Source organism: Pygoscelis adeliae, unplaced genomic scaffold, assembly GCF_000699105.1.
Source record: "Pygoscelis adeliae isolate BGI_AS28 unplaced genomic scaffold, ASM69910v1 Scaffold56, whole genome shotgun sequence".
Classification (NCBI taxonomy): Eukaryota; Metazoa; Chordata; class Aves; order Sphenisciformes; family Spheniscidae; genus Pygoscelis; species Pygoscelis adeliae.
Genome location: NW_008824944.1, coordinates 392,679 through 411,736, shown reverse-complemented (window position 1 = coordinate 411,736; position 19,058 = coordinate 392,679). Strand labels below are relative to the sequence as shown.

Sequence of the window (19,058 nt, the reverse complement as noted above, 5' to 3'; positions counted from 1 at the left end):
AATGAAAAGCTATTTTTATTTTTTTATACATATATAAAAATATATGCATATTTTCATATACACACACAAATATATACAAAAGCATGGAACTATACTGGTGCTCCCTCATTGGGAAAAGGCTGAAGCATGCCTGCTGTTAACTATCAAGAGAACTCACAGGAAAAGACGCTACAAATAACATAAATATAGGGAATCTCCAGTTTATACCTTACTAGGCCCCAAGGAATCGACCAGGAGAGAGGAATTCATTGGAAAGCTGGCTTTATCTGCTCCATCATCCACGGAACAACTTGTCTGTGTTATGGAGAAATTCTTAAAGAGATGTAATCCCTTATTAATAATATTGTGGACTGTTTTCCCACTGGAGCTGTGCTACTTGCATTCTTTCCCATTTGAAAAGTATTTATATATTTTAAACTTCACTGCAGTAGCTGAACAGAACAGGGAGAAGCAGCAAATGTAATGAACCAGCCATCCACAGACAGTAGCTTCGGGGAATTACTAGGAACATACCTATCTTTAGATGTAAACACATAGACTAGACACTTCTAAAAAAATTAAAACATTAATAAAAAAATACAAGAAAAAAAAGAGTGAGTGAACTGAACAATACCCATTTCAGATTCTCATTAAATAACCCCCTGTTTCTTCCATCTTGTCTATTGTTTTATGCCTCGCGGTTTGGACTCCTGGGGGCAGCTTGTATGAAGTGGTGTCTCGGACATTCCTCAGCACCATGTTCTAAGAAATGCCCAAGTGCTCTCTCTCTTCTCCACATTTCTAGTACTATTCAGGAAGCATTAAAGAACATGCCCTGCCTTGTTTTTCAAAGCGAGCTACAGAACCTAACACTCTCCCCACTAGTCCCAGCACCTTTTATAGCTGCCATGAAGGCCTCAGAAGACTTCTGTTTTACAAACAGCCCTCCCTTAAGATCGTCAACAGGGAGGCATTGCTCAGTTTTCCTTGCTGCTACTACTACTCCACCCAGTCCATTTTCTTCACAAAATGCTTTCATTCTACTTTCATGTGTTTCACTCAAACTGATCTAGAGTGGGGGAGAAAGAGTAAATGAAAGTAAAGGAAGAACCCTAGCTAGTTTTCTCAGTTTCAAATTCTCCGAGATAATCTCCTTATTACTCCTCATCTCCACACATTTATCAGCAAAACACATGCTGTGCTCGCAGAGCAATGGTTTCTAGCTCCTTTATGGTTTTGCACATACAAAAATCCAGACTTCCAGTTTTGCAGTAGGATGTAGATGTTCCCAACGCTCACATAAAACATAGAATAAATTGAAGAGGCAACCTGACCTCCTTTGCAAGGCACTACTGTACTTCCCTGTTTTCCTCTTTGTGAAAAGACTGTAAGACTTAAGGGAGAGACAGGTTAACAGTTCAGGTGGGTGCCCTTTCAGAACTCAGGCACTGACACAGTCAGATGCTGGAGTTGTAGAGCGATCTTGTGCAGAAACAGAAAAGCAGCAACTAAAGCCTAGATAGCTTCAACAGGCATTAAAGGAATTTGATAAGAGTATGTGAACTACAGAAGTAATGAACTCCATCTATCAGTCGTGGCAGGTGAAAATGATCCTGCACAGAATAATGAACATAAAGCCTATGCGTCATAAAACTCTTACTCCATACTGGCTGATGGAAACAAACAGTAGCCATTTGAAGAAATCAATAAAATTAAAACAAAATGTTGATGGGGTTTCAGAGGGATCTCCAGATTTGAAACTGCAAACAGTTTCCTGTTTGTACATCAGTAGGATGTACAATTTTCAAATTTAGATACTAAAAGCTTCCCTGCATGGGGAAAAAGAACACGCGTGCAATGCTAGTCAATGCAAATTCTACAACTATTTCTGCAAGACAAGTTTTTATAATTGTCTAGAGGTGGAGAGGAGGGAACAACAGTAAAACCAAATTAATTCATGTATTTGGAGCATGGAATTCAAAGGATGTAAGTATGCTCAAGAAAACGCTCTCATTTAAGGCTTCAACCAAAGCCCACTGAATCCAGTCAATGGAATTTTTTCCTTCTACTTCTAATAAATTCTAGATTATACCTTTGGATACCAAGAGCCGCAGGCTATGAAGAAGCAAGGACGAAACACTGGCTGGGAATAACTGGATTATTGTCATACTCACTATGTGCCGTAGATGAGGCAGTTTGAAAGAAGAGAGAGACGGAGAAGAGGAAATTTACTGAGAAGGGAACCTGACTTCAATGAACACTCTCCTATTTCTTCAGAAATGGAGAAAGGTCCAATATCTCTCTTTCATGGTAAGCTTATACATTCTCTTTTCCTCTATTTCTGCTCTCCACAGTCTACTCTGCAGGCCACGGTTCCCTGTTTCACCTAACCTGAGAGAAATTTCAACCGTTCAAGAACCAAAATGAAAAATCACTCAAGAATCTGAGAGTTCTGTCCTCCTCTTTAGCCACTTGAATTAAGTGCTTATTACTACTCAAATAAAGCTGCAGCAAACTAAGAAGTGATTTAAAATCCCACCCCATATTATTCCTCACTCAGTACTAATATCCCTAAAACCCAATATTCATGTATGAAATCTGACATTTTCCTCCAGAAAATGGCATATATTCCCTTAAGAATAATTCTAATTATAATATCTTCAAAACAGACTTTTACAGGTCTTTTAAAAAAAAAAAGAACAAAATGAAAGACACACACAGGAAAAAAATCTACGTCTTCCAAATACATAGAGGAAAAATAAATGCAGAAAATGAATGCATTAAGTTTTGTGAAGAGATCATTCTCCCCAAAAATGCCTTCTCAAGTTTTTCCTATAAGGAATTAGAAGATAACAATTGTATTTTAAATGAAAATAAAAGCAGTAACATACTTTTCAAACAAATGTCTTCCAACTTCAGCATCTACTGCACTCAGTGGATCATCCAAAAGATAGATGTCTGCATCTTGATACACAGCTCTAGAAGGTTTAAAGAAAAGTCAGTATCACAAAGTCTTACATTTGTTTACTTTAGTCACTAAAGTCTTGACAATTTGGAAATTTTAGAAACAGCAAAAAACACTAGCCTGGCCAGATTTACACGGGCCTTCTGTCCCCCGCTCAGTGTAGCTCCACGATCTCCTATTACTGTTAGGTCACCATTTGCTAATAATTCCAAGTCCTGTGAACGTGAAAGAACAGATAGCAAGTTTTTTTTTTTTAATCATTTTAACTTCAAAGACCGAAAAGGCGCTTCCACATAACAATTTCTTATTTGAAAAGTATTAACTTGCCCACGGCAGAGGCATTGGACTAGATGACCTTTAAAGGTCCCTTCCAACCCAAACTATTCTATGATTCTATAACTTATTGTCTCACATTAAAATACAAGGATTCATACTAAATGAAATATCCACAGTTACTTTATGACTTTGTATCTTCAGCAAAAGATAATTAAGAAAGCAGGAAAAATAGGTGAGATCTTAAAGTTCACTTTTTCTACAGCTTTGCCAGAGGAAAGTGCACCACTGTTCTTAGTGTTACAAGGAATATTTGCTGGTGATTGAGAAAATCAAACTAAAAATTGTGAAGTATAACAGTAAAATAATTATTTTTTACTAGAACAAAATGAGCTGTCACAATAAATAAAACTGAACTAACTATTATCAGTAAATTATCTTCTATTTGCCAATGTCCCTAAGAACTGCATTACTTTTATTCTTACTGCAATGTATCCAAGAGAAATAACCACAACATTCATCACACAAATTTGGCTAATTTACGGGGCTTGGGACTACAAGTAAGAGGAGAAAATTATACAGTGTTCCATGTCATATTATTGTATTTCCTATTCAGGAAATACAGAAGTTTTAGATTAAGCTATAAAACATATTCTGAAAGTTTATTCACAGCTTTTATAAGATACATAAATTTGAAAGAAAACTATGAAAGTAAATCTACCATCAAATATGAAGTGTTGTTTTTTTTTTAAATGCAGTTTGCTGCCTTTCAAACTCATTAAAACCTTAAGTTTAGACAACAGCATATGACTGAATATCAGCAGGAGATATTGAAACTCTATCTACTATGTGTAAAAACCTTGCGAAAAAATTTTCATCACAGTAACCATCTGCTTTTCACCTGTGTCACTGCTGACAGGAATATCGTAACATGCTGCATAAAACCTTTTTAGCTGCCAAGCAAAATGTCTGTTTCTTGACAAATCTGGCTTAATCCTCTTCTATATCTCATGTCACAAACTCAGTTGCGCACAGACCTTTCAAAAATATTTTTTCATAAAACTACTTGGGCTCAGCAAGTTCTCCAATATATAGCACTAAGGTTCTTTTGATAGCCGTTAGCAATGCATAATACATGATATACATGACATTCATTTTAAAAAAAAGCATATAGGATATTTACAAAATTGAAGTCACAAATAGTGCTAAGCTTGATCATTTCTTTGATCATTTACACACACACCTACCATAATACCAATGAAAAGATTTACACACACCCCTACCATAATACCAGTGAAAAGGGCTAAACGTGATTATGAAATTAAATAATTGGGAATAGGTTTTTCCAAATTTGTCTGTGCTTCACGTAAGCTACACCTCCCTCTAGTGAAAGTTTTAGGAATTACAAGAACGTGCTTACACACGGATGTCAAAAATAATTACACATATTTCTGTTAAGCGGTAGGATTTATTTCACATGCTACTAATAATAATCAATTCTATATAGTCTGAATGAACACTGAGATAAAAATAAAGATCATGAAAATAAAATACACAAAGAGAAAACCATACCTTTTTAAGAGCACAGACTTTTAAAACTTTTTCATATTTTTCTTTCTCATATTCCTTGTCAAACAGTATATTACTTCTTACTGTACCAGAAAACACCCAAGGCTGCTGAGAAACATAGGCAATTCTTCCAGTAACGTTTATCAAACCTTTGTCTTTAGGCAGCTCACCAAGCACAGCACTTAAGAGCGAAGACTGGAAAGGATTAAAAAAATAAAACTTGAAAAGTTTGATTGCATTGAAGACATTACAGAGATTGAGCAGTGTTTACTGGCACGATGGCCTATTTCACCCTGTCACTCAAACTACTTGTCCTGGTTTCGGCAGGGATAGAGTTAATTTCCTTCCTAGTAGCTGGTACCGTGCTGTGTTTTGGATTTAGGACCAGAACAATGTTGATAACACACCGATGTTTTAGTTGTTGCTAGGTAATGCTTACACAAGTCAAGGACTTTTCACTTTCCCATGCTCTACCGACTGAGAAGGCTGCAGGTGCACAAGAAGCTGGGAGGGGGCACAGCCAAACTGGCCAAAGGGACATTCCATACCATGTGATGTCATGCTCAGTACATAAACTGGGAAAAGCTGGCCGGGGGGGGGGCCGCTGCTCGGGGACTGGCTGGGCATCGGTCGGCGGGTAGTGAGCAATTGCGCTGTGCATCACTTGCTTTGTGTATTATTATTATTTTTTTTTTATTTCAATTATTAAACTGTTTTTATCTCAACCTACGAGTTTTTCCTCACTTCTACTCTTCCAATTCTCTCCTCCATCCCACCAGGGCTGTGTGGTACTCAGTTGCCGACTGAGGTTAAACCACAACACTACTGCTAACAGTAGAAGAGCACTACTACCCTTTACATGCACTCTAGAAGCAATGTACAAAGTACTATTTAACTCCAAACCATCTCCTCCCCAACCCCATAACGACATCTGCCTGTCCTGAATGTCAGTATCTTGATGTGCAGTGTGTTATCATACACAGAAAGGAACTCTACATTTTCAAGTTTCTAGTCACATTTAACAGACTCATAAAACCCCACAGAATGGAGTAAACATTAAGACTTACTTTTCCAGCTCCTACAGGACCAATCACAGCCAATAATTCTCCTCGTCTGACAGTAAATGAAAGTTGCTGAAGTGCTGGGCTTTCTAAACTCTATGGATTTGAGAAAAAGTTAGGCTTCCTCAGTAGTGAAATACACACCATCAAAACAACTCTTTAGAAACAGAAAACAATGCACATAAATCACTATAAATTAGCAACCCATAAGCTCACCGTATTTTCAGGCATACAGTGTGCCTCTTCAGTAATTCACAAACACTTTTGAAAGACCCTGATCCTTCACCACAAACAAGTAACACAGATAAAACAGTGTTCAGGGAATAAGGAACCCAAAAGCAGCAGAAGCAGTGCTTCCTCAAAGCCCATGCACCCTCGCTGCAGCTCAGCACAAGGCTGGGGTGGCAGCCTCGGAAACAGGAGCTCTCTGCTGGCCATCGCAGTGGCATTCATGGCCCCAGCACGGCACGCCCGGCAACTCCGAGTAGCCAAATGCTGGAAAAAGGGAGGGTTGAAGCTCTCTTGGAGCCCCAGGAAAGCCAGGTCTGTGTTTGCTCTAGTCAAGGCTCTATCCAAAGTGAAAAGAGAAAAATGCTGTTTGATTTTACCCAACTTCATCTTGTCTATCGTGGATTCTCAGAGACTTTTCACAGACAACATAGTGGGCTATTTGTGCAAAAATACACTACCCTAGGATTATTTGTTTAATATTCCTTCTTAGTATGCCTATCCTTTATGTTACGCTACTGATAAGAGCTTATTTCCCAACATATTTTGCACCTCTCCTATCAAGGTTGTATTTCTTGTGAAAAGAAAGGATGCTCATGTCTTTAATAGCTATGCTAAACTGCAATTCGTAAGGGCCTGGTGCAACTCCCTCTCATTAAAGCAAAACACCCTTGTAACAGGATCTGCCTTTACATGCATCTTAGACCACACTAAGCATGACTGACACTAAAATGCAAACAGGAAAATATATGCGTAGAAAGAAAAAAAAAGTATTTCTATTAAAGACCAAACGAAAACCCAGCCTTAAGCTTCAAAAAAGAAGAGCAAGATGAAGAATATCTAGTGTACCTCTTAACAGCTTGCAGACTGCTTAAAATCTCCAGCCACCCTTTGAAGCTCAAGAGGCTGAAAAGGCCACCACCTAACCCCGCATGAATGATGCCGCATGACCAAGTTCTGGGACTGCGAAAAGAGGAAGCTTGCAACTCGTTTCAAATTATTTGGGAGACACACACAGGTACAGTATCCATCCACACCTATGACAGCTGGGAAAGCTGGGCTAGCATGCACGTGTCCACTCATGCCAGAAGAAATACTCGGTTAGGCAGCACCGTACCCAGAGCTCAAAGCTGCACGTCCCCCATCACAGCTCCCACCTTGCAGAAGCACCACAGGATTCAGACGAAATCAGAGTCACACTGTGAGAACCCAAACTTGTGCACGTTGTGCAACTCTGCAAAACTACTTTTGTTGCTACTATTCATTTCCACAAGGTGGCATCAACGGGGCTTTTTTCCTTTTCTCCACCCCCCCCCTCCAATCAGCATTTTACCATGAATTTGATTTCTCGGTCCAGAGTACACAGTTCAGATGCTCAGCTGGTGCTAAGGTCAGAGGAAGTCTACCAACTTATGGTAGCCAAGGCTTTTTTCTTTTAATGCGAAGTTTGTAGGAAGAGAAAGTATCTCTTATTAAATCAATTGGTATATATGGAAAAAGCAAATAAGCTTTCAGACACACAGGCCCTTCTTCAGACCTCTGGAGGTTGTGCTTCTGTATTCACAAAAGTGCAAAGATATTTCCTCCCACACTCAGGTTTTTAAAAAAATCATATGTAAGATATCACAGACCCTATATGAAAGTAGTAATGCAAGCAAACAGCATGGCCACAAACACCTAAGAGGCACAGTATTTTTGCAAAATAGCATTCCTTGTAATTAAAGACAATTTGTCCTGAATTCATCACACCTATTTTTAGGCACTAAACTGAGGCACTTAAATTAGAGCACAGACTAGTATTACAGCTAAGTTCATCTGACAGCTCATTACCACAAATATCCCAGCTCCCCCATGTCCTGTCAGCTATCCATGTCTTTCACTTTCCTTCTTCTGCCACTTGTACTTGCCTAACCTTGCAGACGGGTTGTTCATGGGACTCAGCTATCAGAAAACAAATCACATTGTAAGTGATTCATTTTCTATTGCTTTATCCCTCTGAACTGGTTCACCACAGGGCTGTACATACAAGCACTAACACCAGCACAAGGGAGGGAACAGAGACACAGAGCGCAAGGACAGAAGGACAGAAGAATGATCTCTTCAGGGGCAGCAACTCCTTAGGTGAGCCTGGGCAGACCTTACATGTCCTACAGTCAACAGAAAGAAGCAATTCATCCCATCTAAGGGATACAGAGATCATATATTGCTCAGAAGTACTATACTACTTAGGCTCCTCATTTAAGTGACTAAAATTACAAGGGATAAACTTGGCCTCTGTTCAAACGCTTGAATTTTAAATCTAAAGTTGCTCAGTCGTGCAGACAGACTGGTCTGTAAACTCAAGGCACATCAGTAAAAAACCATACTGAAGAATCCCTAGTTCCATGCTGGTATCAGACTAGCCTGTGGGACTCAAGATAATACTTGCCTTAGTAAAACAAGAGTGTGACCATGAATTAATTGGTTTTGTTTATCTTTTGATAAACTGTAATACACCATGTTAGGTTGTTTTCCTAAAAGTCTAGCTAATAATCCCTTTTTTACTTCCAGTTATTTTGGATTTGTGGGTTGTTGGGGTTTTTTTAGTATCTCTTTTGGCTCACAACCTTTAAAAATAAAAAAATTATCATCCAGCTGTACAGTGTCTGTACAGAGATCCAAAGAGCCTTGAGAAACCTAGTCAGGGTAGCAAGCTAAGTCAATTACCTGACAAAGAATAGCATATTTTTATTATTCCTTTTATAACTCCTCTCTCTCAGAACTCATCATCTTTTCAGTGAGCAACTCTATAAAATTATTTTGCATCATTGTAAGAGTATATAAGAGAAACTTTCTGAGCAACTCTTAATAGTTCTGGGAGAACTATTCTTCTCCCATGCACACTGCAATTAAATATAAAAATTAAAATTACATTAACAGTTTTGTGGGTGGGGTTTGTTGGTTTGGTTGGTTGGTTGTTTTTTTTTTTTTTAAATCAAAAGGAAACCAGTAATTCCAGTCATGCTGCTCTGCTTTATGCAATATAAACAACTCATGAAAGAAAAAAAAAAAAAGAAAGGTGTTTTATGGGCATATTATGCAACCATTTCCTATAAACTGTTAACAGTGGTACCAGTGTTGGTTTGGGAAGAAAACAAAGACTAAGAAATACATTCCGTTTTGCATTAGAATGTGTTCACTGTTAAGTTTTTCATATCAATTGATTTTTAAAAATCTGTTCAATGTCTCAGAAAGATTTATGTCACAGAGACAACTCTGAGAAAGTAAAGCACAACAATATAGCAATTTTCTTTTGTAGCTAAATAGTAGTAGTAGATAGATCCTCACACATGTTTTCACACTTTATCTTCCTTGGGACACAGCACACATAGGGGAAGAGAGTATAAAAAGGGAAATATGTGGCATGTCTTATTTGCATTACATTTATATGCAAAATTCATTTTTAGAGCTTCCAGCGTTTCTTATGGAGACTGAAGCTTCCCTTGTGCAAGGATACTGGCAGCTTGTAATAGCTCCAACAATTCATCACAAATTGCTGCTTACCATAGCAATTGCAGTTTTAAAACAGAAACAACAGTCAATCTTTGCCTTCCTTACAGAAAAGGATACATAATAGATTTATCGCCTGTGTATTGTCCCTTTTTCTAGTCATTTTGGTGGTTTTGGTGCATTTTAAGCGGAGAACAATTTGTAGCTGAACAGTCTCAATTAAAATACACAGAGTAACAAACACGTGCAGACTAGTCTCGAAAGCTTTCAAATCTGTTATGAGAAGTATAATATCGCACTGGTTCTAGACTAATGGACTAATCAGCATTCAGTTCACAGAAAAAATGCACGTGCTAAGGCCCACCTTACTGTGCTGCCTGTCCTTAATTCCAATTTAAGTATCCCAGCTACAATACAGTGCTGTTTAATAACGAGAGATATTTTCACAAAGAAACGCACAGGTTTTCATTTAGTATAATACTCAGGTATAGCTACTTTTAAGATGCACTTGATAGTGTTTTCAGTGCTATTCTACAGAGTTAGTTTAACATACTAAAAGGATTCTCATACACAATAGATGGAATACAAAACATCAGCACACTATACATAGACATACTGCTTTTTAGACTTAAAATGCCTGCAGCACAAATATACTTTACATTTAGTAGAAGTAAATTTACCTTATCCCAATAGCAAGTCAAATCCTGAACATGAAGAATGACATTCTCATTATTACCATGCAGTTGTGGCTTGAAGTGTGAGATCTCATCAAGTATCAGAAAGTTCTGCAATAAAAGCACAGGATATTGCCTAATGTGAGACTGAGAATGGGAAAGGAACCCAAGCACATGTTTTTGGAAGCAGCATACAGAGCATTAATTGGGGGGGGGGGGGGGGGGGGGGGGGGGGGGGGGGACGGGACGGGGACGGACACGACACCAACCACAAACTGATCAAGGAATTACATTTCCAAAGCAATGTGCAACTCTTTCAACAGTGTACCTCTAACTAGCTAACTGCCCCCCCCCCCAAAAAAAAACCCAAAAGTGCAGATTTCATAGAGTCCTGTAGTACTGTTGTGCTAACAACCACCTGCTCAGTAAAACAGAATTCCTGAAGCAAATAGACCTTAAGAACCCACCCTGTCTTCTCCTTGAAACACTGACAGATCTTACAATTGTTTGACTCCCTCTTCCCATGCAGAAGAGGTGAAACCCTCACTGCAACACCTTATTCCACTGATTTGATGGAAAAGGCTTATGTTGCTTCACTCAGAATAACGATGAGGACACGGTAAGAAGTGTCCCAGCATTCTGGGACACACTGAAGAATTAAGCATTCTTCAAGTGACAAAAAGGCTACAGAACTTTATCTGAACCTCTCCTTCTAAAGTCCAGGGCATTAACAAAAAAAATTGCTTACACCTGCATAACTGGTTCATTGCACTTTCACTACTGTACTTCTGCGTTATATCCCAGTCAGGGAACCTTTCCTTCAAGTTGCATAAACGTGCACTTTTGTACCACAGCCACACTTCTAGCACACCTTGCCTGATGCTAGATTACAAATAGCTCAAGCATATTTAGAAAGGAAAGGGGCAAATTCCAGAGAAAACTTTCAAGGATAACGGTTACCACAGTTTTAAGACAAAACGAGAAAAATTCTATCATGCTTTGAATCACAGAGCGTAAAGACCTTAAATAGGTTCTAGCAGACAATATTTTGAGAAAAGAAGGAAGGTCTTGATCTTGGAAGGCAAGACTAATTAACAAGTACCGCGCTAACAGTTTGCAGATGTGAGATAGCTGCTGAAGACTTACAGAAGTCAGTAACTAAGAGGAAGCAGAAGGAGGATACCAGGAGCCATGGGAAGGCGGGAAGAGTACTACTAGGTGTTAACAGGCACAGAGGTACTGCTCAAACTCCAGCTGGTGGGTATTGTTTCAGAGAGTGGTGAGAAGTCAAGCATTTTAATGCAGCAGTCTGCAAACTCAATGCATATATACATGTATCTCCACGAAAAGGCAAAAGTGCAAAGCCGCACCTGCCTGAGCTCTCTGGCCGGGTGAGTATCGCTGAGCGCTGTTTTAGATAGGCAGGCCCAAACGGGTACATGTGTAAAAGAGAACTCAGTATAAGAGAGCGGTAGGCAGGGAAAGAAACTCCAGACACAGCCTAAATCAATACTGGGGTGTGTGGCTTGAGAAAAGATCTCAGAAGTGTGATTTGGGTTTAGATGACGGCTGAAATATCACGGCAGTTATAAGCAAGGAAATCGGTCTCGTCGTTTCTGCATTTACCAGGACCAGGAATTTCTCTTCTAGCAGTAGCATTCATCCCAGGTATAAATCCTAGCTAGCCATTTAACTCAAAAATGTTACAGTATCACATATGGAAGATTTCAAATAAAACTAGTAGAAATAAAGAAAAAAGTTATATGGTTAACCATGAATTTTAAACAGTGGGGAAAAAAAAAATCAACACTAGAAATAAAACTTTCAAATGCAATAAATAACTTAAGCCTCAGAGACTCTTTAAGTTCTCTTAAAATATTCTTCCATTCTTTTTGTAATTAATCATCTTCCATACAGAGAAAAATAAAGTTGCTACCATCCACAGGATGCTGAGAAGCAAACATTAGCTTGAGATATGACTGTGTCCTTGAAAGAGAAATCTGTATCTTTTGTACCCAGCTGAAACTTATCCTCTTTTCTGCGTGTCTGCCAAAATAATCCTCTGAAAAACAACCACTCTCACTTTGTTTCACGAGGGGACCTTGAGCATATTGCTCCATCACAGAAGAGTGAATGAGCTTCAAGAAGAGATGCTGACCAGCTCTCAGATTTGTAGCTAGTGTGAGAGGAAGAGAGCTTAGGTGAAAAACACAATGAGGAGACCACTATTCTTTTTGCCATACAGTTCTCATGTATGTATAAATGAATATGGAGGAAAGGCTACTACCTCCCATCTGACTACCGTTCTTTATTGTCACCTGAAGCACAGTATCTCCTGCTTCCTTCTCTCCATCTGAGCTACTTTAAGATCAGTGCAGAAACCTCACTTGTTCTACAAAACCTAAGAGAAAGCACCTTCTTAAAACAAAAAAGCATTTTCACTTTTGCCCAAATATACCTAGCCATTGCCTTAATCTTTTTTTTTCTGTATTTCCTACTTTCTTCTCCTAATTCCTTTCTGCTTATTTACATTTCAAGAACACATCTTTGGTCAGGCAGCATTGTGTCATTCAGTAGCAAAATGTCCAACTCTGAAACAGTTCGGGAAATGGGAGCTAAAAAGTTGGTGATGGCATCAAGGATGCTGCAGATTCATTAGGACAATTCTTTGCCTGATGAACCCTGATTCTGGAGATGGTTTCCAAAAACCATCCTTATGATTCCTTAAGTGCTAAGGAGTTTGAGCCAGCTGTCAGAAGCAAAATCATGTGACCACTAGGATATGCTGGAAACAGAGACAAGAGAGGAAAAAAAAAAGGCAACAGATCATCACTGCCTCTGTTCAAGTGCCATTCTCCTGTTCCTAAAGCATCTTTTATAGCCATCCATGTCTCTCAACCTGCACAGCTTGAAAGATCCTTGAAAGAGCACTGCCCTGCAGCTGGACTCAGGGTATATAAGAGTACAGAAAAGACAGTGTGCAACATCCAGTATCCCAAGCACTTCTCTCCCCTCCCACAGTTTAGTTCAAGCAGTAATAATAAATGTTAATGCCTACAATATTGCTGTGGTCATGATTTTCACACATTAATCTTTCTAACTCCATTTGTATCAACTTCACAAAATGCTTAAGTGCAAAGATTACCTGTTTAATACATAGTTTTTTGTGCGGGCTTAGTACAGTTAGAAAATTTACTGACAAAAAAACTGATTTATTATAGTCAGGCACATGGAGAAGAAAATAAAATAGGAGATTTTTAGCCACTTTCATCAACAAATGGGATAGTGACAATATGCAAAGCCATATGATTACATCTAAAGTGTTTGCTTTCCCTATTCTAGACTAGATTAACCTGAGTTTTTTGCAAAATTAAGTTCTAAAATGGCTGGCATGCTTTAATTCTGTATTTTGATAACCAGACAATTTGGGATTTTTTAAGTTTTAAATTCAAAATGCATTTTGCATTTAAGTCTTTCAATCTTGCAGTTTATGCTGAAGTATTCATACATAGAGCAAACATGACTATTTTAATTCACAACACACATTAAACACAGCAAACCAAACAAAATAAAGTCCATCTGCCAAAACTAGCAGCATTACTGATGTTCATCCTTACTGAATTTGAGTCTTCACTCCAGTATTGAAAGCAGCCACAAGACACCAGCTAGAGCTCACACCTGTCCTCCACAGCTGACAGGGTAGTCCAGTGCACATGGAATATGAATCCTACAGCTCCCATCTGCCTGCAACTGGAGTCCTCCAACTCCCCATCCCAACATACCTGCATATCTGTACACGTGTTCCTCTTAATTCAAAAATGTCTACAACACCACTTCGCATGTACACTTTTCTACGACATTTCAGCCTGCCCTACAGTGCATGTCCTGTTTTTGCACATGCATTCACAGCAACATGTTCAGTTTTCAAAATAGGTTATTTCATTAAAAATCCCAAACTGCAAAACTACAACAAGGCTGTTTTTGTCAGTGATATTAAAGCAATGTTAGAGTAAGAGAAGAAATCCACATACCATGCAAATCAATAACCATACCTTGATTCGTCGTATGCTGACCACTGCTTCGGATACTCTCTCAACAGCCGCAGGGAAGAACAGAGTCACTGTCAGTCTTACTGCACCATACAGGGACACTGCAACAAACACCCGACTTGCAGAGATAACATTGCCAAGTAGTACATATGCCATGAATGTCATGAACACTGTTATTTTGCTTGCCACAAAGAAAGAGGCTAAGTTCAGTCCTCGAAGGTAGGAGCTTTTCATAACCATGGCAATCTCCTTCCTAAAAATGCAAAACAAACAATCACATCAATCTCTCATTACAGTTGCCCTGAACAACAGGATGAGGGAAACCCACTCTCAGGATTTTACTTTTATATCCTTTCTCCTCCCCTTGCACCACCCCAACTCATATGTAAAGAACTGTAAAGAAAGTATGTTATATGGTAAATAACAAAAGAGAATTTAAAAGGCTTAGAAATTGAGTAGGGAAAATTATTATATTTAATATATCAGTAGCTACAGAAAATATTTTTCAGAGACAGAAAACAAAAAACAACTCTTCTGCTTTGGTCAAACTAGTATTTTAATTCAGATTCTAATCTGCTTCAAATATTTCTGGATTGCATACAAGAGCAAAGAGGAAAAAGCCTCTGTATAAAGGCCAAGCACCCACAAACTCCTTATCCTTCCAATATCAAGATCTAGTAGAGTTCAGACACAAAACTCCTGATAAGTTCAACACATACTCTGCAGCTGAAAAGACAGGGCAACTTCCAAAAGATCAAGAGTTCACCCATGGCCCGAGTATCTGCCATTATTCAGCTGCTGCTCCTCAAGATGGATCACAGGATTTGCAGTATTCCCTTTGATCTCAGTTTAAATCCTTCCCGATTTGGACCCTGCTCTTCTTTTGCCCTAGGAATTCTGGTTCATCATTCAGAAAATACTGATCTGTGAGGCCAATTGTTCTGCTAGCCATTACGCGAGCTAAATAGTGATTGAAGTACTGCACAGACACATAAGTCTCCCTCCAGCAACTGAAAAGCTGCTGATGCATATGTTCTCAATTTCCACTTCAGCTAAATTTCAGCTTCCACTTCAAAATGACTCATCAAGTGCAATCCTCAAAATGTTACTGCACTATCTACAATGTGGATACCATCAGGCTTAACCTCTCATTAAAATAATAGTTTTTCTTTATCAAGAGAGCCATAACAACTTACTCCTTCCCCATATATTCTAATTTTATCTGCTTGAAACAATATAGAATATAAAATCCTGAAACAATTCCTAATTTCTTTTCCCAAATATTCTGGGAATTCTCAGGGAAAATCTAGATCATTTTGATTACATTCCACTTGGAACTATATACTAAGATTAGAAACTCAAGTTATGATCATACAATTTGAAGTAAATTAAGTCCTCACTGAACTGAGAGAGGGATGCACGATGCACTACTGGAAAACTAGTTAAGCAACTTTCCCACTATACTTGCCAAATTGGCTGAATTGACAGACTTTCAAGAGTTTCAAAGACTTATTTTTTCAGCTTAAGGGCTCACAATCTCTGATCTCCTCCAGAGTACAGTGAAAGAACATTTGTATGTAAACTATTTGAATTGCATCTAATTCAATTACTTCTACAGTCCTGGATGAAACTCTTTTCCCACCCTCTAATAATCTTTAATAATCCTCTCACTATCTGTGGATAATCAGCAAGTTCTTTGTGCTACTCTCCATAAATACCAGATAAAATACAGCCTACCCGCAGGCTGTATATAATATACTACACTGTCTTAAGGCACAGAGTTATATAAAAGGAAACGAATACGGACAACCACGAGGAAAAAAGAGCAGCAGAGGAGTTCAGATGTCGTCTTCGCAACTGTCAAGGGCCACTGTGGAAATACTGGGCAATAAATCACCCGGCTGAATTTAAGACTTTTAACTACAGTTTTCCACAGCACAGTTAATGAAAAGAAAGGAGGCTCAATATGTGTTTTGGAAGAGCTTATTTCCCTCCATCATTAAGAAGGAAGCCTCTAATCCTAATGAGGTGTTGAACTTGGAAATCTAAAGTTTAGTGATGTGAATATGCCCATTGAGGAAGCTTTCAATAAAGAAATATCCTCTCTCTGGCTCCATGCAAGAGAGCAAAGCTTTCAATCAATCAAGAACATTCAATCAGCACAGGATCCTAATCTGAAGGAGGAAAGTATTATGTGCGTGGAAAGAAATGTCTCAGGGAACATTATCAAGTTTGCAAGCCTGCACATGAACGTAAAGGAAAGAAATTCCTTTAAAAAAAGGAATTCCAAATAAAACAAATTTTTAAAAAATTAAAAAATCAGAGAATCTACAGCAGGATAAAAACCTTCTACTCCTATGCTGGAGAGGGACATAACATGAAAATTAAATTATGAGAAATATGCACCTGAACCACTACAGTTATCCTTTAGCACTGAATGCTCTTATACTGTCAAGTAAAAGCGCAAATATTGATTGAAAACTGAATTTATTAATAAGTTTTAATCAGATGCTGATGGACCTCTGAAATGAAATGTCTTAGGATACCAAACTCAGCTAGCCTCACCAGTTGAGCAACTAGGGAATTTCTGAGCTGCTCTCTTTCTCCCCTCCACCCTTCCCAGATGGCTTGAGCAATTCTTCAAAATGCAGAAAGGGAAGCAGCGTAGTACCTGAGGATGCTATCATTTAGGACAGAAGGTCAGATTCCATATATTCCTCAGAAGGGAAATGTCTGCTTATTGGTTCCTTGCTATTAGTTTAGAGAACTGTGAGGATTAAATTGTTTAATTACAACCACTACAGTTTATTCATTGCTGTTTTTAAACACAACTGTAAAAGGAAGCATAAAAAACCCCAGAATTTATAAATATCAAAGGGTTTTTTTCTTTTTCTGTCCCCTTAGGATATATTTCCATTCCTTCACTCTTGCTATAGAAAGTTGATTAAAAAAAAAGGCAAAAAAAGTTCAAGTAAACTGCACTTTAAAGCACAAAATAATGCACTTATTGGCATGTAAAATGGAAAACAGATATAGATCATACACTAAGTTGCATCTTTCCAGGATTACCTTCTTAAACCGTTCACAAGTTCCGCAAATGATTTTTCCCAAGCATACATCTTTATTATCTTCATACCACTTATGACTTCGTTCATGGTCCTAATCCTGACATCTGTTAAGGCTGCTGTCTTGCTTCTGGAAATAGCACAAAGTAAAAATTCTCAGATTCTCAAAAGAAGAGAGACTATTTACGATCACATAACATACTCATATTAATGAAGTTTTTGCTTTCACTTGTAAAGAGGATTCATATAATTGTAATTGCATTAAAGGGTCTTCCTAAAACAGTATCTTAAAGCTGACACACAGCAGACAGACTTGGTATGTCTGTATGCCTGGTATTCCCTATTCTCAAGGAACTGAGAGTTGATTCAATGTTCAGAATTATATGTCAGCTTGCTCAAACACATGGTATTCCTTAAAAAACATATTTGTGTACAAAAAAAACCACAAATAAAAAAAATTTACAAATATTAAATTTAGAACTAAACAAAAATCAGAAAATTACTTCTAAAATGGTTTTAAAAAGCCAAAATAACAACCCTTCTCATAAGGCTCTTTTGATGTTGTTAAAGAAACTGGTCTCCGTTTGTGTCTTTTTAAGATTAACTCTAGTTGAAGCAAAGATTACTTAGTAACATGAGCTATAATTTAGGAGAGCTAATCTAGATATGGTTTTGTTCAATAAATAAATATTATTTAAGTATTAATTGTAATTAACACTAAAGTAAATATATCTATTTTAGTCCCACATTATGTTTGCACTAATGAACAAACTAGAAAATATATATAATTAAATAATAAACTCACAGTTTTAATTAGGAAAAAAGCATTGAAAGTTAGAAGCCATGTAACGAATGCATAACCCATGCTAATAAAGCCTATTACAATTCTGAATTCATTCAGGTAGACAAACATACTTTGCACATAGTGAGCTATGGTAGGCCTTATTTTGATAAAACATATCTTTTCCTGCTAAATTACTTATTTTTGTATATACCAATGAAAGTTAAGATTCAGAGATCATATTTTAAAAAAAAAAGAAAAAAGAAAAAAAGGAAAAAAAAAAAGCTCTTTAGAAGGGGTGGCTGGGTTTTGTCAGCTTAACCTGCCCCCTGTAAGATTTCTCTGATGCTCTGGAAGAAATAGCCATGTTTAAAGCACTTAAGTAGAAAGAATTTCAGGTGTCTGCTTATCATTTTAAAAAAACTGCTCAGCACCAGCGTTCCATAAATGTTGGGATGGCTGAAGCAGGGTATTAAGAAATATTTGTACAAGAAAACTGACAAAAGAAGTGGAGGACCTTGGTCCTAATACAATCAAGGTTTCTTATTAAGACTGAGGAATATAGCTTAGCCTAAACCAACTGTACTGACATGGAATGAGATTATCTTTGCTAAGTCCTCTTTTCCTTTTCCAAAAAGAAACAGTAAAAGAAAAACAAATCCTCAAAGACTGTGAGAGCTCATCCTTTCTTCCCTGTACACAACGCCACCACTGCAAAAGGCAAAATTTAGCATGTGTTGTTCATGTCTCTGCAGCAGCAAACAACAATTCTCACCCGCAATCTTTTGAAACAGTCACCTTTCAGACCTAACTTCCAGGCTTGGACTCCAGATAACAGAAAGTTGAAGATGATACAAAATAAAGTTAACGGAGGTTTCTTTTTTAAATGGTGTGAATCAAAAAGGCTATAGTTCTTAAACCAATT

The 19,058-nt window shown here is 37.9% G+C and overlaps 1 protein-coding gene across 1 annotated transcript in view; it reads right to left on the bottom strand.

The window, feature by feature from the left end:
- The window catches only part of ABCC4 (ATP-binding cassette, sub-family C (CFTR/MRP), member 4), a 142,558-nt gene that overhangs the window by 111,205 nt on the left and 12,295 nt on the right, over window positions 1-19,058 (bottom strand). The window contains 7 exon segments of the mRNA XM_009325566.1: window positions 2,871-2,957; window positions 3,065-3,159; window positions 4,790-4,981; window positions 5,854-5,943; window positions 10,245-10,349; window positions 14,291-14,540; window positions 17,357-17,482. Coding sequence (XP_009323841.1) covers window positions 2,871-2,957; window positions 3,065-3,159; window positions 4,790-4,981; window positions 5,854-5,943; window positions 10,245-10,349; window positions 14,291-14,540; window positions 17,357-17,482 — 945 coding nt within the window.